This window comes from Pristiophorus japonicus, chromosome 10 (assembly GCF_044704955.1).
Source record: "Pristiophorus japonicus isolate sPriJap1 chromosome 10, sPriJap1.hap1, whole genome shotgun sequence".
Classification (NCBI taxonomy): Eukaryota; Metazoa; Chordata; class Chondrichthyes; family Pristiophoridae; genus Pristiophorus; species Pristiophorus japonicus.
The window spans coordinates 211,618,285-211,639,650 of NC_091986.1; the positions used below are offsets into that span (position 1 = coordinate 211,618,285).

Sequence of the window (21,366 nt, forward strand, 5' to 3'; positions counted from 1 at the left end):
GGTCCAAAATTAGCGATGTTTTTGTAGACTAGAAACATAGAAACATAGAAATTAGGTGCAGGAGTAGGCCATTCGGCCCTTCAAGCCTGCACTATCAGTCAATATAACCATGGCTGATCATGCAACTTCAGTATCCCATTCCTGTTTTCTCTCCATACCTCTTGATCCCTTTAGCCATAAGGGCCACATCTAACTCCCTTTTGAATATATCTAACGAACTGGCATCAACAACTTTCTGTGGTAGAGAATTCCACAGATTCACAATTCTCTGAGTGAAGAAGTTTCTCCTCATCTCGGTTCTAAATGGCTTACCCCTTATCCTTAGACTGTGTCCCCTGGTTCTGGACTTTCCCAACATCGGGAACATTCTTCCTGCATCTAACCTGTCCAATCCCGTCAGAATTTTATATGTTTCTATGAGATCCCCTCTCATTCTTCTAAATTCCAGGGAATATAAGCCCAGTTGATCCATGTCTTCATATGTCAGTCCTGCCATCCCGAGAATCAGTCTGGTGAACCTTCGCTGCACTCCCTCCATAGCAAGAATGTCCTTCCTCAAGTTAGGAGACCAAAAACTGTACACAATATTCAAGACTAGTGGAATACTCTCTCTAGTGTGCTACTGATGTAATAACTGCTGATGTAATAACTGCTGATGTCACAATAATAAAGCATGTGGGCTGCACACAGTTCTGGTCAGAGCTATCTTGTAATGTATGTGCTTGTGTTGCTGTGTCTCAAGATATCACAGATTGGCGACAAGGATGCGATTTTTGGATTCCCTAGCTGATATTTTTGTTGGTGGGATAATCCTGTCAACTGACGGATTATCCCACCAGAACAGCTAAAAATCAAAGGTAAATTTCAAGCACACTTGGCTGAACTGTCAACGTTGCCAGAGTCCACATGGCCACGTCAATGGGAATAATAGGGCGTTTGGGTGAGTTCCACCGCGACCGAGAGATGTTCGGAGGGTGTGTGGAGCGGCTAGAAATGTTTTACACCGCGAATATTATCATCTGTGTGCTTGTGAAGCCGTGTCTCAAGATACCACAGACGCAAATTGGAAACATGTTGTGGCTTACTAAAGCCAAAAAGCACAATGCACACGTTTACAGTCAGCCACATCAATCCTTGTCAATTTGCCGTGCTCTGTTTCTCATTACTTCCCTGAAGACTGATAGAAATATTCCTCAAGCAGCACTGCTGTGGCACAGGTGCGTTTAAACAGCACCCACAGGAATACGGTTCATGCGCAGCGGTTCAAGAAGGCGGCTCACCACCACCTTCTCTAGGGCGACTGGAGATGGGCAATAAATGCTGGCCTTGTTGGCGATGCCCACATCCCAGGAATGAATTTGCTGCCCTCTCTCACCTCTAGTCCATGGGAAACTCACTTCTCTACCACATAGGGACAGAAGAACAGCTGGTTTCACTCCTCCAGATCCAAAATGCAAGACAATTAAACGGCATTGTAATATTCGCCTGAAACCCCAACTATCCATTATTAGCAATAAGCCAATGTTTTGAAGGCAAAATTGTGGTAACCTTCATCCAAGCAAAGTCAAGTGTTTCGCTCATTCCATTTCTTGCTGTTCCTCTCTCAATGCAACTGATCTCTTGGCATCACAGCCCTCTCACCACGTTGCTTGCTGTGCAAGGAAATAATGCTTCCCTCTCCCTGCTCCCCATTAGGTACCAGTACCCCTCCCTTGAAAAACCGTCCTGCCACAGGTACTGTCACTGCTGGCTTGCTGAGCCTGTCGCAACTGCGCAATCAGAGAGCTGCTGCACTCCAGCCGTATTGTTGAAAAATTCAAAGAGTCCCATCTGCACTACAGCAGATCCACACACGGCCTGTAATCCATGTACTAGCCACTACTGGGTATCAACCATGGCTCAGCCCAAAAGCTTGCGGCTTCAAGTTCAACTCCAGAATCTTGAGCACCAAATCTAGGCTGACACTTTCAACGCAGTACTGGAGCTATCTTTTGGATAAGACGTTAAACCAAGGCCCCCGTCTGCTCTCTCAGGTGGATAGAAACATAGAAACATAGAAATTAAGTGCAGGAGCAGGCCATTCAGCCCTTCCAGCCTGCACCGCCATTCAATATGATCATGGCTGATCATACAACCTCAGTACCCGTTTCCTGCTTTCTCTCCATACCCCTTGATCTCTTTGGCCATCAGGGCCATACTTAACTCCTTTTTGAATATATTTGACGAACTGGCCTCAACAATTTTCTGCGGTAGAGAATTCCACAGGTTAACCACTCACTGAGTGAAGACATTTCTCTTCATCTCGGTCCTAAATGGCTTACCTCTTATTCTTAGACTGTGATCCCTGGTTCTGAAACTCCCCAGCAACGGGAACATTTTTCCTGCCTCTAACCCTGTCCAATCCCGTCAGAATTGTAAATGTTTCTATGAGATCCCCTCTCATTCTTCTAAACTCCAGTAGATACAAGCCCAGTTGATCCAGTCTCTCCTCATATGTCAGTCCTGCGATCCCGGGAATCAATCTGGTGAACTTTCGCTGTACTCCCTCAATAGCAAGAATGTCCTTCCTCAGATTAGGAGACCAAAACTGAACACAATATTCCAGGTGTGGCCTCACCAAGGCCCTGTTCAACTGCAGTAAGACCTCCCTGCTCCTATATTCAAATACCCTAGCTATGAAGACCAACATGCCATTTGCCTTCTTCACTGCCTGCTGTACCTGCATGCCAACTTTCAATGACTGATGTACCATAACACCCAGGTCTCGTTGCACCTCCCCTTTTTCTAAACTGTCACCATGCAAAAGATCCCATGGTAATATTTTGAAGAAGAGTAGGGGAGTCATCCCCGCTTTCCGTGGCCAATATTTATCCCTCAACCAACATCATCAAAACAGATTATCTGGTCGTTATTATATCGCTGTTTGCGGGAGCTTGCTGTGCGCAAAATGACTGAAAGTGCTTCCTACATTACAACAGTGACTGCACTTCAAAAGTACTTCATTGACTAATCAGCACTTTGGGACATCCTGAGGTTGTAATAGGCGCCGTATAAATGCAAGTCTTTCTTTTGTTTTTCTTTTTTCTGGTATAACAGGAAGGGCAGCCGATTCACTTTTTGCCAAGTCACAAATCAAATAGTAAGTAGGACAGGGCCAGGACAAAGCAATGGATCATGATTCCAGGTCTGACATTGGCTGTTAATGATAAAAACTCATTGAAAGCCTCAATTAACAAATTATTTCTTCACGTCGTAAGACGCTGAAATATATAGAAAAGAACATGCACTTTTACAGCACAAAACCAGGCCATTCGACCTGACTGGCACACTCTACTTTATCTCACCCTATCAGCATGTCCCTCTATTCCTTTCTCCCTCATACTCTTATCGAGCTCCCCTTTAAGTGCTTCCCTGTTAATCGCCTCAATCACTCTCTGTGGTAGCGAGTTTCACATTCTCACCACTCTCTGAGTAAAGAGGTTTCTCCTGAAATCCCCATTGGATTTATTAGATCGGAGGTGCCGTCTTTCGGATGAGATGTTAAACCGAGGCCCCGTCTGCTCTCTCAAGGGGACGTAAAGATCCCATGGCACTATTTCGAAGCAGAGCAGGGGAGTTATCCCCGGTGCCCTGGCCAATATTTATCCCTCAATCAACATAACAAAAAAACAGATTATCTGGTCATTATCACGTTGCTGTTTGTGGGAGCTTGCTGTGCACAAATTGGCTGCCACATTTCCCACATTACAACAGTGACTACACTCCAAAAGTACTTCATTGGTTGTAAAGCGCTTTGAAACGTCTGGTGGCCGTGAAAGGCGCTATATAAATCCAAGTCTTTCTTTCTTTCTTCTAATGGCCTCTAATTTTGGACTCCACCATAAGTAGAAAAATGTTCTCAACGTCTACCCTATCGAACGCAAACAAGTCACACCTCAGTCTTCCTCGACCAAGACCAAGCACAGCGGGTGGTCTTAGAATAAGGTGGAGGAGAGATAGGTGCAGCCTTTCTTTCCTGTTGTTGTTGTTGTTGTTGTTACTGTTGTAAATGTTCTCAAATTAAAGGTTTTTTGTAAGTTATGTAAATTTATAAGTTTAAAAGTTTGTAAGTGATCTTAAAGTTTTTAAGTGATCTCAGAGTTTGCAAGTGACCATAAAGTTTGTAAGTGATCTTAACTGAAAACTTCAAAGTTTGATACAAGAATATTTTTATTGACGTTAAGTACAAACAAGTGTTAAACTTTTGAATAAAAAATATATATTAAATTATAACTGAATCATTTCCATTATTTGTTCCATTATTAACACAACTTCTTGAACAAAAGAAGAATAATTTCCATTATTTGTTCCATTAACATAACACAATATTATGGAACAGGTCCAAACAGTAAACGTGGTCCATGTGGAATAGTTGCCGTTGAGCCTTCAGGCAGCAAAGCGTTCATGGATGAGCTGCTGGTGCAAGGCTCGAGCAATCGTTAAAGGGGCACCACGGCCTGCCCTCCTCTGCCGTCACGCTCCGGGTTCAGGTAGTTGCACGGCTTCCTCGTCCTCCTCCTCCTCCTCCTCGTCACCTGCATCTTCCTCTTCATCATCAGCCACTCTCACTTCAGGTGGCACCCAGCTGCTGCTGACTCATGATGGCTAAGTTATTCAGCACACAACAGTGAACTGACCGACAATCTCTTGGGAATACTGCAAGTAGCCTCCGGAATGGTCCAGGCATTGGAAGCGCTGTTTCAAGATGCCAATGGTCCTCTCTATTATGCTGTGCGTTGCAATATGCGACATGTTGTATTCCCGGTCAGCTTCCGTCCGGGTTACGCGTAGGGGCATCATGAGCCAGTGGTGAGACCATACTCTTTGTCTCCCGGTAGCCAGTTCTGCTCTTCTGGCTGCTGCTGAAATGTGGTAGATATAACGCTCTCGCGTAGAATGAACGCATCATGGATGCTCCCAGGGTATCTTGCATCAACTGACATGATGCGATGCATGTCGTCACACACGAGCTGCACATTAATTCTGTTCTTGTATATCGCGGAATCCTCCAAAGGTGCTCACCAGCCGATGTGGGTATAATCAATGCAGCCCTGTACCTTTAGGAAGCCAGCAACCCTGGAGAAGCCTACAGCCCTGTCACGCAATGCCTGGGCGGTCATGGGGAACTTTATGTAGTCATTTCTCCAGGCATATAGTGCAGCAGTCACCTGCCGAATGCAGACATGTGTTGCATGTTGAGAAATGGCACACACATCCCCAGTCGTGGCCTGGAATGCTCCAGATGCAAAAAATGAAAATGCAGCTGTAACCTTCACTTCAACTAACAAAGCAGTTCTCCTAACACTTCTAGGTTGCAGGTCTGCTGTTACTAACTCACAGATCTCGGTTACAACTTATTTGCAGAAACGCAGCCTTCTGACAGTCTGCATCACTCAGGTGCAGGTACGATCGCCTGTCTCGATATAACCGACATGGATAAGGCCACCTGCCCATCATCCTACATGCTCTGAGGTTCCTCATGCGATGATGTCGAATCAATCGTCTCCTCCGCAGCACCATTATGCAGAAGAATTGCACGAGGTATAGCATTGTCAATATTGCCCCCATAATTAAATTGTAGCTTTGCAAGAAGCTCAAAACAGCAGGACAAGGAGTTAAAGCTTCTCTCCCCAAGGTTGATGCTCTAGCATGGACCACACCCTGGTCTGCGCATGCGCAATAGGCTTGCTTAGAAAGGAAAGCTAGGCATTCAATGAGGATATTTGGGGCAACGAAGTCTAATACACTTCTTTAATTTTAGACTTTTTTCAAAGTAGCACCCTACCACCGACCGAACGTCTCCTCACCAGGCTCGAGGGTCGGCCGGCAGAATCGCTCCCTCGCCCGTCTCGGCTCCAATCTCACCCCAGCCCCTCTCCCCCGGGCTTCTTCTGAAACCAAGCCCTGAGCCCCTTTGTCCGGGTGAGGGAATGATTCTGCCAGCCGACGCTCCGACCCTCGAGCCCGGTGAGGAGAGGTGGTGGTGTGGCACTTTGAAAAAAATCCAAAACTAAAGAATTGCATTAGACTTCCATTTTCTCCCTTTTGAGTTTGAAAAAATTAAGGTTCATGATGCATATTTTTTGTCTTCTTGACTCCCTCCAAAACTTTACATAAAAACAATGGCGTCTTTCTGCGCCGATTTTTTGATGTTGTGATATCTTCACAGAGCACAGCACACACAGCTTCCGAACATGCAGGCTGCTCTCTCGGAACTCTCCGAAAGCCTGATCTGTTTAATGATTAACTATGCAGCTGCAGTACACAAGACGTCCACATCCACAGTGTGGAGCTACAAGTATTACAAGCTTACAGACCATTTACACTTCTTCCTCCTTAATGAAAAAGACATCATAAAAAACATCATAAATAACTTTCATTTTTTATACATATTTACAAATTTAACTTTATCACTTGTTTTCTGTTTCGAAGAGGATACCTTTGCTCTCGAACAGAACCTTCCAAACATGGTGTTGATTTCACACTCATTTGAGGCTCATCCTGAGGAACATTTTCCTCCATGGAATTTCCTTGATTTTCATTTGCACTCACTCTAACTTCAGGCTCTTTGTTTCCCTGACTCGGACTCACACTTTCATTCTGATTCTCTCCTGGATTTGGCCATCCACTTGCAATATACTCATACCCCTTTGACATCACTGGGTCACGTTTGGTTGCTCTACCAATCTCTTCAGCTGTGACTGGCAGTTCATCAATGTATGAAAAATAAAACACTTCTTCCCTATCGGGTGTACCCTATGATGGGGAAGGCAATCTAGACATTGCATCAGCATTACTGTGATCAGCTGATCGTCTGTATTCAATATCATATGTATCTGCTGACAAAATCAAAGCCCATCTCTGCATTCGGGCTGCAGCTGATGTTGGAACTGGGGACTTTGGATGGAGGATTGCTGTTAGGGGCTTATGGTCCGTAACAATGGTAAATTTACGACCATACAAGTATTTGTGAAACTTCTTGACCCCAAAATTAATGCCAAAGCTTCCCTTTCAATTTGCGCATAATTTCTCTCACTGGCACTGAGAGTGCGTGAAGCAAAAGCAATTGGTCTCTCCTCCCCACTACTTGATACATGAGAGCTTATTGCCCCAACTCCATACGGAGAGACATCACATGCTAGTTTAATCTCCTTAGATACGTCGTAGTGAACTAACATGGTGCTCTCTACCAATTTGTTTTTACACTCCTTGAATGCTGTTTCGCATTCTTTTGACCACTTCCACTGGACCTGTTTTTCAAAAGTTCATTCAGTGGATGTAATACTGTAGCCAAATTTGGTAGGAACTTCCCATAATAGTTCAAAAGACAAAGTTCAGTGACATTCCTGGGAGTGGGTGCATTTCTAATTGCATCCAATTTTTCCATCTTTGTCACTCTATACCCTAAGTACTCAACTGAGTTTTTAAATAACTCACACTTACGAGCAGACACTCGTACTCTGTGCTTCTCTAGCCGTTTGAGGACTTCATTCAATATGTTATTATGAATTTGCCTATTTGGTGCTAAAATTAGTATGTCATCCAAATAACATACTACCCCTTCAATACCTTGCAAAATCTGGTTCATCACCCCTTGGAATATGGCAGGGGCGGAAGACACTCCAAACGGTAGCCTATTAAACTGATATAGACCTAGGTGAGTATTTATAGTCAAACATAACTTGGACTCCTCATCTAGTTCAAGCTATAAGTAGGCATTCGTAAGATCCAGTTTTGAGAAGATCTGACCACCTGTCAGTGTTGTGAACAAATCTTCTATATTCGGCAATGTATTGGGGACATTACCCTCTAGAACCTGGTTTGCGGTTACCTTATAATCACCACACAATCTTACTTTACCAACAGACTTAGGTACAACAACAATGGGTGTAGTCTAATTACATCGATCTATCTTACAAATAATGTTCTCAGTCTCTAGTCTTTTGAGTTCTTGCTCAACTTTCTCCTTGAGTGCATATGGTACGGAACGTGGCTTGTAGTAAACCGATCTAGCGTCCTTCTGTACCCTGACACTCACCTTGAAGCCTTGGATCGGACTGCCCGTTTCGCAGAACACCTTCGGAAACTGCTTTATAACCTCTTCCGTTGATGAAAATCTCGCTTCCACAGAGAAGATCTTATTCCAATCCAGCTTTAGTGAGCTCAACCAATTTCTTCCTAATAAGGCAGACTTGTCTCCTTTGATTACTATTAGAGGCAAGTTCTGAAATTGAACTTTATATTTCACTGGTACGGTGATACGGCCTACCACAGGAATTTTCTCTCCCGAGTAGCCTCGCAGATCTATCTTGGATTTCTCCAGTTGGAAATCACGCAATTTGTCGCGGTACAGTGACTCCGGTACTACACTCACGGAGGCACCCGTGTCAATTTCCATTGGTATCTTGAATCCCGCAACTTCTATGTGGATTTTGCTGCTTTCCGAATCGCTGTCCGTTTACCTCGTGCTCCTGATGATGTGTAACTCTAACATCTCCTCGTCCTGTTGTTGTTCTTCCATGCTATGAAGTTTCTTTGGATTTCTACTCATAGCTTTGAATGCTGGACTCAGAGTTTTAAAAACAGGTTTACCTTTCAGTCGGCATGCCTTCGCAAGATGCCCAGTCTTCCTGCAGAAGAAACACTCTGCCTTCACGTATGGACAACTTTGAGCAATGTGTTGTCCCAGGCACCTATAGCACGACTTCGCCGCTCTGGTAGAATTTCCAGTTTCTGAGACTTTTGGCCATGGCCGTCTTTTACTTTGAACCTGCGGTGATTTACTTCGGATGACTGACGACCGTAATTATTATTTAATTCTCGGGAATATTGTTCGGCCATGCTCATCGACCTCGCTGTCTGACAAGCAAGCTCAAAATTCAAGTCATCCATCGTCAATAACTTCCTTCTGATCGCATCATTTTTCACCCCACAAACAAAACGATCCCATAATGCTCGGTTTTGAAAGTTTCCAAAATTACAGTGCACCGATAGCTTTTTTAATGCTATGATGTAATCAACGATACTGTCATCCGCCTTTTGAATCCGAATCCCGAAACGATAGCTTACAGCAATTTCTAACGGTTTGGGGTTATAGTGCTGCTCCAGCTTCATTAAAATCTCTTTAAGCATTGTGTCCTTTGGCTCGTCAGGCAGAAGCAGATTTACAAGGGTTTCGTATAATGCCGGACCTGCCACTGATAAGAAAATCGCTTTCTTACGTTCCAACACAGCCCGGTTCTGGACTGCATTGTCTGGAACTTCGATTATGTTATTTGTAATGAAATACATTTCTAGCCAATCCACATACACTTTAAAACGTTCCCGGTCATGTCTATATTCACCCAAATATCCGATTACACCTGCCATTTTAAACTCTAGCTGTTCACACAGTGTGCTGTTTTTTTACCTCGGAGTTTTGTAGTGTTTTTCAAAGACAGAAACTTCCAAAGTCTTCTGTCGGCTGGCTGAATCCTTCACCAACAAAATTTAAGCTTTAAACATCTGAAAAATCTCATCCTCGGTCGTCAAGTGTGATATCTTCATAGAGCACAGCACACATAGCTTCTTAACATGCACGCTGCTCTCTCGGAACTCTCCAGAAGCCTGTTCTGTTTAATGATTAACTATGCAGCTGCAGTACACAATACATCCACATCCACAGTGTGGAGCTACAAGCATTACAAGCTTACAGACATTACAGATGTGTGCTGGGTTTTGTTAAGTGCCCAGAAGGTTTTTTGGGAATGGTCACGTAAACCATCCTAGGAACAATGTAAGTTGGCCAAACTTGCTTAAATGTGAAAAACTGGTGCAGACATCAGGTTACGCCCCCATGACCAAAAAAATACTAACCTAAAAAAAATCGTAATTAACTGAGTTACGCTGGCACAGAAACTTTGGGGAAACTTGGAAATTTAAATTTAAGGCAAAAAAAGCGGCGCAGATAACTGGGGAAAATTGAGCCTACTGAGTTGTGAATCATTAATTTTCTTTAAGAACCTTTTGGCCTATCGTTTTGCATTTTAGAATTTCTAGCTTGCCCTCCCCAAAAATTGGACCACCGCTCAGAAGAACATAAGAACCACAAATGTAACACCCGTATGTAAAAAAGGAGGCAGACAAAAAGCAGGAAGCTATAGACCAGTTAGCCTAACATCTGTGGTTGGGAGAATGTTGGAGTCCATTATTAAAGAAGCAGTAGCAGGACATTTGGAAAAGCAAAATTCAGTCAGGCAGAGTCAGCATGGAAGAGGAAGTCATGTTTGACAAATTTGCTGGAATTCTTTGAGGAGCGAACGAACAGGGCGGATAAAGGGGAACCAATGGATGTGGTGTATTTAGAACTGCAGAAGGCATTTGACAAAGTGCCACATAAAAGGTTACTGCACAAGATGAAAGTTCACGGGGTTGGGGTATTATATTAGCATGAATAGCGGATTGGCTAACTAACAGAAAACAGAGAGTCAGGATAAATGGTTCATTCTCGGGTTGGCAATCAGTAACTAATGGGGTGCCGCAGGGATCAGCGCTGGGACCCCAACTATTTACAATTTTTATTAACGACTTGGAAGAAGGGACTGAGTGTAACATAGCCAAGTTTCCTGATGATATAAAGATGGGACGAAAAGTAACGTGTGAGGAGGACACAAACATTTTCCAAAAAGACATAGATAGGCTAAGTGAGTGGGCAAAAATTTGGCAGATGGAGTATAATATTAGAAAGTGTGAGGTCATGCACTTTGGCATAAAAAATCAAAGCGTAACTTATTATTTAAATGGAGAAAGATTGCAAAGTGCTGCAGTACAGCGGGACTTGGGAGTACTTGTGCATGAAACACAAAAGGATAGTATGCAGGTACAGCAAGTGATCAGGAAGGTCAATGGAATCTTGGCCTTTATTGCAAAGGGGATGGAGTATAAAAGCAGGGAAGTCTTGTTCCAACTATACAGGGTATTGGTGAGGCCACACCTGGAATACTGCGTGCAGTTTTGGTTTCCATATTTACAAAAGGATGTACTTGCTTTGGAGGCATTCAGAAAAGGGTCACTAGGTTGGTTCCGGGGATGAGGGAGTTGACTTATGAGGAAAGGTTGAGGAGGTTGGGTCTCTACACATTGGAATTCAGAAGAATGAGAGGTGATCTTATCAAAATGTATAAGATTATGGGGGGGCTTGACAAGATGGATGCAGAGAGGATATTTCCACTGATAGGGGAGATTAGAACTAGAGGGCATGATCTTAGAATAAGGGGCCGCCCATGTAAAACTGAGATGAGAAGAAATTTCTTCTCTCAGAGGGTTGAGAATCTATGGAATTCGCTGCCTGAGAGAGCTGTAGAAGCTGGGATATTGAATAATTTTAAGACAGAGATAGACATTGTCTTAACCGAGAAGGGGATAAGGGGTTATGCGGAGCGGGCGGGGAAGTGGACTTGAGTCCATGATCAGATCAGCCATGATCTTATTGAATGGCAGAGCAGGCTCGAGGGGCCATATGGCCTACTCCTGCTTCTATTTCTTTATGTTCTTATGTTCTTATTAAGCTACGTAGTCAGTGGGACAACCATGGAACTGAGTCCATGACTGAATCAGCCATGATCGTATTGAATGGCGGAGCAGGCTCGAGATACCATGTAGCCTGCTCCTGCTCCTATTTCTTATGTATTCATGCAGCTGTGCGGTGGATTAAGCTGCTCTGGTGTTCACTCCCTCAAAAATACGACTCAATTCACTTAAATGTCTCCCTTTTAAACACCTTGTTCAATTGCTCCTTGAGTTTAACCAGCGTAAATAGCTTCCAATTCTCTGGAGATATTCTACTCTTCTATAAATAATGTTGTAGAAATGAGTTCTTTTGACACTGTAAGGTACTTAACAATAAGCTTATGCTCCCTCGTAAATGTATTTATGAAAAGATACATTGAAAAATTTGAGTTAATGTACAGTTATATTACGACAACAACATTTTGCATTTATATAGCATCGTTAACATAATAAAACTCCCCAAGGGTCTGCGCAGGAACGGTTATCAAAACACAATTTGTCACCTAGCCCCATAGGAAGCTATTAGGTCAGGTGACCACAAGCTTGGACAAAGAGGTGGGTTTTAAGGAAGAGCGAGAGAGGTACAAATGTGGAGAGGCTCAGAGAGGGAGTTCCAGAACTTGGGGTCCAGGCAGCTGAAGGCACGACCACCGATGTTGGGGCGGATAAAATCGCGGATGCACAAGAGGGCAGAATTGGAGGAGCGCAATGATTGCGGATGGTTGTGGGGCTGGAGGAGGTTACAGAGATAGGGGATGGGCGAGGCCATGGAGGGATTTGAAAACAAGGATGAGAATTTAAAAATTAAGGCTTTTCCAGACCAGGAGCCAATGTCGGTCATCGAGCACAGGGGTGGAGGCCCCGACCTGCGAGAGACCATCAGCTGCAAGTCGGGGCCATAAAAGGAGCGGTGAGCGGCGGCCCCTGGACAGCGTGACAGCGTACCACGGCAAGGTACAGCGCGAGCTGGTGCAGGAGGGTGATGGCAGAGAAGAGGGACGTCATCAAGGTCCAGCTCGGTGATTGGAGCGTGGGCAGGTACAGCAGGAGCGGCGCGGTCAGGGCGGAGGAGCGGCGAGAGACTGTGGACGGATGTGAACGGGAGCCGGGAGAGGCGCGAGTTCGGGGCCCAGAAGAGGCGAGGGCCCAGGGGCAGCACGGGCCCAGCCCACACTGCGATATGTGCGCGCACTAGGTCCGTGCAGCAGAGCTGGTCTCCAGTCGTCTTGGGTAATCCTTGCCACTGGACCAAGACCTAGCTCTGTCAAGCCCGCGTGGTGGCTGGTGTGCAACGGCCACCTGTAGAATTTACCAATATCTCGCAAAGATTCCAGGTACCTTTCCCCTACAGAGGAGAAGAATCCCTTTCTGGGCTTTTAAAATGAGTTTAAAGGGGCAGACAAAGCCTGCGGGGGATAAAAGGGAATGCATTCATGGAGACCCCCCCCACAGTGTTTGGACTCATAGGAAAGGGAATTCAAAATGGACCTAAATTACAGAAGCTTGAGATCCCCTAAACATCTATGGGAAGGAGCATATCAATTTTAAGATTCTACAACATTTTGGCTGCAAAAAAAAAAGAGTTACCAAATACAGGAGGTGGGGCCAAATTCGTGTATTAAAGACCCCAGACTGTCTGGGGGATCTATTCACCTTCTAAGAGATAATCGAATTACCCAATCAAGCACAATGGAAATCATGGTCAAGAAACTGGACAATTCTAAAACAATGCAAAACCAGTGATAGCACATTTTCACACCCTAATCGAGTTACTGCTGACAAAGGAGACATTTGAAAATCAGTGGACAGAACAGTTCAAACAGAGCCCAAGAGATTTGATGGGAGATAACAGAGCCTTTTTTTTGGAATATATCTATCCCTCAGTTTTACAAGAAAAGACCAGCAAGGAGCAGCACACAGACTGGAACATAGACACAGGCACAAGCAGCCGGAGCTGGGGAGTGAAGAAATAGAGTAGTGAAGGAAACTACTAGAACTCATCAAGGACCGACTGAGCACGAGGCCCACGAAACGGAAGGTTGTCAGCAACCAAATTGACAACCCTGGCCACCATAACCAGCGAAATGACCAACCGAAACCAACTCAGCAAAAACAGAAGAATCGACCTTTATTTCCACTCTACAATCTACTTCGGAACGACCAACGGGTGAGAAATTACCAAAAGGGACTAACTAAAACTATTCCTAACCAAAGAAAGTGGGTACTTACCCCATACATCCAAAATGCAACTTACCGCCTCAACAGACGCACCCCAACCGAAGACTACGCAGACCGAAGTCCTCTCCTCCGACCGGGGTACGGCTCGCCTAGAAGGCCAAGTGCAGCGAACCCCGAAACCGTGATTCACCGGCAACTGTCAAAAAGGGGATTGGTGAGCATGGCCCCTGAACCCACAGAGCTATAACTTAGTTAGTTAGGGGAATTGGGGGAGGGAGGGAGGCTGGGATAACTTGTGTAAATGTATCTGCATTCTCCTCTTTACCCTATTTAGAGTTTAAGCTGTATTCTTTTCCCCACAGACTGCAATTTGACATTTTATTCAATGTGTTGTACCCCTCAGTGTGTATTGGTCTGTGTGTGTTATTAAAGGTGTGCCTTTTACTTCTTTTTTAAACACAATAAAGCCATACCTGCTTCCTACCTTGAAACTGATTGTCTGTCCAAGTCTGTCACAGTCCCTTCATAATTCCAGTGTCTAGAACCAAGGGTGTGGGAGTGATTCGGAACCGCTCATATAAGGTCAGAAGGGAAAGCTGACCCCCTACAAACCACCCCTTACACACCACATGTTAAAACAATCCACGCACAGGCATCTTCCACCCTTCAACATGTAGTTCGAGACCAGGAATATTAGGTCCTTCATTGGAACACCTGTGAACTCATCCCTTTTTGATATGGAAGCAAGTCATCCTCGTTTTGAGGGATTGCCTATGATGATGATGATGGGTGAAGGGAATTGGTGCGTGCTAGGGTACGGACAACAGAGTTTTGGATGAGCTCAAATTTACAGTGGGTGCAAGGTGGGAGGCCGGCCAGGAGAGCTTTGGAATAGTCAAGTCTCGAGGTAGTAACGGTGTGGACGAGGGTTTCAGCTGCAGATGAGCTGAGGCGGCAGAATTGGAGAAGGACGAGGTTATGGAGATGGAAGTAGACAGTCTTGGTGATGGAGAAGATATGGGGTCGGAAGCTCAGCTCAGCGTCAATGGGACGAGAAGATTGCAAACAGTCCGGATCAGCCGCAGACAGTGGCGGTGGGGAGGGATTGAGTCAGCGGCTAGGGTCTAGAGTTTGTGGCGCAGACCGTCTTCCCGCTGTTGAGTTGGAGAAAATTTCTGCTCATCCAGGGCCAGAGGTCGGCCAAGCAGCGGAACAAATCGGAGACGATGGAGGGGGTCGAGTGAGGTGGTGGTGAGGCAGAGCTGAGAGTCGTCAGCGCGCGTGTGGAGCCTGGCGTGTATTCGGATGGTGTCGCCGAGGGCCTCACGTAGCTGAGAAATCGCTAGCCTACGGGTTGCGATTTCAGGCTGGTGCCCATTGCCTTGCTCTGTGTCACTCTCCAGTCGGGGAGGACCAAGCCCTTTCCAGGCGTTCAGTCGCCATGCCGGTTCAACTTAAATGCTGGGAAATAGCAGCGTCCCAAGAGCCAACATTCCAGTTGCCAACTTTAGTCGGGGGTACACCTGGAGCGTTCATCACATGACTGCCTGCCTCCAGCTGCCCCGCCCACACACTCCCGCGATTGGTCCAGGCATGTTGCCTTCCGACAGCCAATTAGAAAGTGAACAGACCTCTTAACCGATTGATAACTTGCTTGCGCCCCCAACTGCCTCCCCGCCCCTCCCCCCCCCCCCCCAGCCACCAGCTCCAATATTTTTATAACTAATAAATGAAACTGAAAAATATGCGCACAGTTTTGTTTAATGCCCCTGTGAGTTTTCTGCGGGGATGCTTGCTGTGGTGTCCTGAACGCAGATCTTTAATTCCTGGAGACATCAGAACAATCCTGGAGGGTCAATGTAATGTACGCACCTGTGATTAGGCTCACAGGTTCGTAGAGCTGCTCCACCATCTTGCCGTCTGGAGGAGGTGGGGGTCCCCGATGGAGTGCACTCTACGCGGGAGTCCTCCCACTATTCATCGGGGACTTGGCCTGGAGGGTGATGCACGGAGCAGTCCCGTGCAACAAATTTTTAAGCCGGTTCACGGGCTCCCAGGCCGCCTGCAATTTCTGCGGTCTGGAGGAGTCCGTGTTCCATGTTTATGTACATTGTGTGAGGTGGTAGCCCCTGTTCCATTATGTAAAGGGGCTGCTCCTCAATTTCTGGCTGCACTTCAGTCCCACACTCCTGATCTTTGGGCACCCTGTGCGGAGGGGAGCGGGTAGGTCCGAGGGCCTCCTCGTAGGACTGCTCCTGGGCACGGCCAAGGGTGCCATCAGCCGGTCCAGGCAGCGGGCGGTCGAGGGGGTCGTTCAACCTGACTGCCTGCCTCTCTTCCGCGCCTACATCCGAGCCAGGGTGTCCCTGGAGATGGAGCACGCGGTGTCCACCGGTACGCTCACGGCCTTCCGCGAGAGGTGGGCACCGGAGGGACTGGAGTGCATCATCACGCCCGGCAACCAAATTTTAATTTTATTTTAAAGTTTAATTTGTTTTAATTGCCGGGTTTTAGTGTCCCCCCTCCCCTTTTATAGGGGGCACTTGTATAATTTGTGGTTTTAATGCCAAAAAAAACACAAAAACAAACAAAAACAAGGAAAAGGCACTGTAAACTGTTTGGATGTCCCCCCCTTTAATAAGGCGGCACTTGATTTAATGTTCATTTATTGGTTGCAACAAAAGAGTTGTAGCGCTGTTGCAATTTCTGCGATCTGGAGGAGTCCGTGTTCCACGTTTTTATCGAATGTGTGAGGTTGCAGCCCCTATTCCACTATTTAAAGGGGCTGCTCCTCAAATTCTGGTTGCACTTCAATCCCACACTCCTGATCTTTGGGCACACTGTGCGGAGGGGAGCAGGCAGGTCCTAGGGCCTCCTCGTAGGACTGCTCCTGGGCACGGCCAAGGGGACCATCAGCCGGTGCAGGCAGCGGGCGGTCGAGGGGGTCGTTCAGCCCGACTGCCTGCCTCTCTTCCGCGCGTACATCCGAGCCAGTGTGTCCCTGGAGATGGAGCACGCGGTGTCCACCGGTACGCTCGCGGCCTTCCGCGAGAGGTGGGCGCCGGAGGGACTGGAGTGCACCAGCACCCCCGGCAACCAAATTTTAAGTTGATTTAAGTTTACAGTAAAAAGTTCATTTTTTTTAATTGTCGGTTTTAGTGCCCCTTTAAGAAGGGGGCACTGGATTATTGTTTCAACTGAAATAGTTGTAGAGCTGTTGCATTGTGAGTGGCTTAGCCATTCACGTGATGTTCACAAAACTCAATAAAACCCCATTCAGTGGGTCTTGGTCATCCACGATGAGGTATGCAGTTGTGAGCCTGGTGGATCAACTGGTAATGTGTAGTGTGATTGTTAAACCTTTGTTAATAAACCAACTAGTTCTTAATAACAATGTGTTGCTAAGAATTCTTAAGCAAAGAACCCATGAAGCAAATACATTATAGTTGGCAACCCCAGCTCCATTAAATAGGTTTCAAATGATGTCTCCTGATTACCTTTTGAATCTTGAATCACATCGGTTGCAGTTATTGCTAAATCCATTGAGAAGCCCATTGCCTGTAATGAGACCATCTCCGTGTTGGCCATTTCAAAGAAGACAGGAAGACTTGCATTTATATAGCGCCTTTCACTACTTCAGGTCTTAGCGAAGCGTTTTACAGCCAATGAAGTGTAGTCACGGTTGTAATGTGGGAAACGCGGCAGCCAATATGCGCACAGCAAGCTCCCACAAACAGCAATGTGATAATGACCAGATAATCTGTTTTGGTGATGTTGATTGAGGGATCTCATCGCCGAGAGCCTGCAGAAATCAAGCACAGGCAGCGGAAAGAGTGTGCGGCAAACCTGTCCCACCCACCCTTTCCCTCAACTACTATCTGTCCCATCTGTGACAGGGTCTGTCATTGTTCGTATATTTGTATGACAGTGTAGCACTCCCTCAGCGCTCCACCAGGCGTGTCGTCCTGGATTTTGCGTTCAAGTCTTTAGAATGGGATTGAAGCCATGACGCTGCGAGAGTGCTACCCACTGACCCAAGGCCGACCCACCATTTATGAACCCTTGGGATATTTCAAATGTAGGTAAGCGTCCGAGAGAGGCAAGAGGGGACCATCTTTCACCAAGTGTTCTCACAGTTAATGCTCGGACACAAACTGCTGTCATCTTGGGAAACTTGCCGTCACGCCCTACACTGAGGCAAATGTTTTAACAACACAGCGTTACTAAAGGAAAGCGAGGCGTATAAGGATGGGCCAGACTGAGGGAAGTCACGGTGCTTTCTTTAAGTCTCCTGAAAGAGTAACTGAAGCAAATGTAATAAATCAACCAACACAAATCTCCAACTGTCATCGGAGAGATAATAAAAGCGGCATATTCGAAGAAAAAAAGGGCAGCTATTGTACAACACGCTATCACAGTTATCACGAGAAGTCTTATCCCCGTCTCCCCACCCCTGCTGCACCCCACACCGGCTAGCAAAGAACCACTCAGGTCACTGCTGCAAATTGTCAGGAGTCCGTCAGACTGGCTACGGATATTAATTGTGTCTGTATTGTAAATGAAGGCTGGTATTTCCTTCACACTGTGGTAAAAAGCCAAGGAGAGTCAAAGGGCTTTTACTCCATTCTGTCAAGAAAGAAAATGTTATGAGGGAATGTTAAGTGAGGGGCGGGGGGCGAAATTGCCCTTTTTATAGCCACATTAGCGCCTTCAGGGGCGGACGGTAATGGGACGCAAGGAGGTTATCTCCCGGGGGAGTGGGGTCAGTAGCTTCTCAGGGGGAAATTGCCCCGGAGGTTTGTGTCGTTATCGCCCGCGCCCCGCGATTTGCGCCCCGGGCTGGCGCACGCACGCCGATGACGTCACTGCCGTGCGCCCCGACCCCTCAGCGCCCCGCGGGTCGCGAAGCTGGCGGGCATCCGCCACTGGGAAACCCCTTCAAGCAAAAGGCCCGTTGTGCCGCGGGCAGCCATATTGTTCCGTCGGCCGACCCTTCCGGCGGCCTGACGATGGCGGCCCTCGCCTCGACCGGCAGCCCAGCGCTCCGTCGTGGGCTGTCGGCCCGGTCGAGGGCACCCCTGGTGGTCCAGCTGCGGGCCGCCAAAGAGGCTGCGGAGCACGCAGCGCCCCCCCCCCCCCACCCACCCCTTTAATTGAAGGGGTGGAGCGCTCTGCCGCGTCAGCGCCGGGCGCAGCATCCGCGGCGTAGCGCTGACGTTGCTGGCGGGGGCCGCTGGGCTCCGGAGCACGCCGCGGGACCCAGCATAGCTCTACCGCCCCGGGAGCGCCCCCCCGCCCCCTCTCCACAGACGCGGAGCGCCGGCGATAGCGACCGGCCTCCGTTGAGGGAAATTGCGGGCCAGGTGGTAAATGTCCAGCCCCCACCCCGCCCCCCCCCCTTCGAAGCACACCTCATTCCCGGCCTCCCCGCAAACAGTTGCGGGGGCCTCAGGAGCCCAGGAAAGGTGGATGGGTCGGCTAGATCGATCAAAGGGATGGGTTTTCCAATCGGAAACTGACTCACGTGCAGCTTGCCAAGAAACCGTGTCTGCTGTCAACTGCTGCAAGGAATCTGGGAGGAGCTAAATGGAAGCCTGTCCAGATATGGGTAATAGAGGCGACTGGCATGCCATTGTGGTGTTAATGCCTCATTGAGTTGGAGGTATATAAAGGAGCACCTTAAGGGAGGTGGTGCAGAGCAGAGGCTCCAGAGTCAGAACAAATAAAATTAGACAGCTTATACCTTCGTGATCACCTGCTATCCAAAGAATAGGGAGCACTATCCATCATTCGTACTCACTATCTGGCGAAAGTGTGCAATTAATTGCACTTGATTAATAAAATTGCTTATTGCTGCCGTATTGGTTTCCTCATTAAACCTGTGTACAAATTGCTTGGGTTTGATTATCTTTCCTCCTCTTTCTAAATATCTTTCTAAATAAATTTAACGCCTCCTGGGGAATCCATATTACAGAAGAATTAGGAGCAGGAGTAGGCCATATGGCTCAGAGAGCTGTGGAAACTCCGCCATTCAATAAAATCATGGCTGATCTTCATCCTCAGCTCTACTTCCCCTCCCGATCCCCATGTTCCTTGATTCCATTAGTGCCCAAAAATCTGTCGCTCTCAGCCTTGAATATACTCAATGATTCAGCCTCCACAGCCCTCGGGGGCAGAGAATTCCAAAGATTCACCACCCTCTGAGTGAAGAAATTCCTCTTCACCTCAGTCCTAAATGGCCGACCCCTTATCCTGAGACTGTGCCCCCTGGTTCTAGATGCTCCAGCCCGGGGGAAACATCCTGTCGGCATCTACCTTTCAGAACCTGATATGTTTCAATGAGCTCACCTCGCATTCTTCTACACTCCAGAGAGTATAGCCCCAATCTACTCAATTTCTCCTTATAGAACAAGCCTCTCATCCCAGGGATCTATCTAGCGAACCTCCGTTGAAGCGTCTCTGAGGAAAGTATATCCTACCTCAGATAAGGAGACCAAAACCGTGCGCATTTCCCCAGGAGCGGTCTTACCAAAGCCCTGTACAATTGCAGACAGTTGAACACAGTTGTTTATTTATAACAAGATAATTGGCCACGAGGAGCAGCTTGGTTTTCAACACCTTGAAGCAACGCCTTCTGACGAAGGTGGACAAATACAGTCAACGGAAAAGAGAACGGACTCAATCAATCTACAGTGACTTATTTTCCTCTCTCTTTTCTTCCCACTCGCTTCCCTTCCTTTTTTTTTTCAAACTCGGCAACTTACCATCCTCAGTCGGGACGTAGACGTTGAGGTAAAGGCAATCCTCGCTTTGGTCCTGAATGTAAGTCGCCACGATATCCAAATTGGCGGTGAACCAAACGGGCAGCATGACCTCGGGCAAAATCCCGTGAATGTTTTGCGGGCAGACGGAAGCGAAGTGGGTAGCGTTCCTGACGCCGGTCCAGGAGGATGGGGACTCCGGGTGCTGGAAGCGGCGCTCGCCGGTCGGAGCCGAGGCGTACGGTATCCCCAGGTACTGGTCGACGGGTCCCAGGATCTCGTTGGGCAGTGGCGTCCTGATGCCCCGCAGCTTTCCGTAGTTGGTGTTGACGATGGGGTAGTTTTCCTGGCCGGCAGCGAGGCAAAGCCGTACCGCCAGGCTGCCAATCCACAGCAGGGTGTTGAGATTCAAGGCAGAAGCGAGAACTAAAAAGAGCCACGGTATTCCGTTCGGGTTGGACATGGTTTGTGATCCAAAGCAGGCATGCAATCTTCCGCAGGCCGGGAAAAGCAGCCTGGCTTTCAGGCTGGGAGGCGGTGTCGGTCACTGCCTGTTGAGACTGGACTCAGAGCCACAGGGTCCATTTAAGACCGAGGAGAACCAACCAATCGCATCAGGGCCCTCGGGGATTATCCATCCGAATCCACGATTACCATCCTGCAAAAGGAGCAAGTGCCCCACTCAGACTGGACTGAAGATAAGTTTCTCTCCTCAAACGATGCGCTTCCTCCGCGATTAGGACATCTGGCGAATCTGAAGAGCAAGGAAAGGAAGATGATAATTCAAGTTCATGGATCTGCAGAGAGAGATCAGCAAATGAAAAATACCGCGCGGTCAATA

The 21,366-nt window shown here is 47.2% G+C and overlaps 1 protein-coding gene across 1 annotated transcript in view; it reads right to left on the minus strand.

Moving 5' to 3' along the window:
* Positions 1-20,988, minus strand: part of nlgn4xa (neuroligin 4 X-linked a) — a 434,038-nt gene extending 413,050 nt beyond the window's left edge. The window contains exon 1 of the mRNA XM_070891647.1: positions 20,529-20,988. Within this exon, the coding sequence (XP_070747748.1) occupies positions 20,529-20,988 (460 nt within the window). The remainder of the gene's footprint in view (positions 1-20,528) is intronic.
* Between the last annotated feature and the right edge of the window lie 378 nt (positions 20,989-21,366).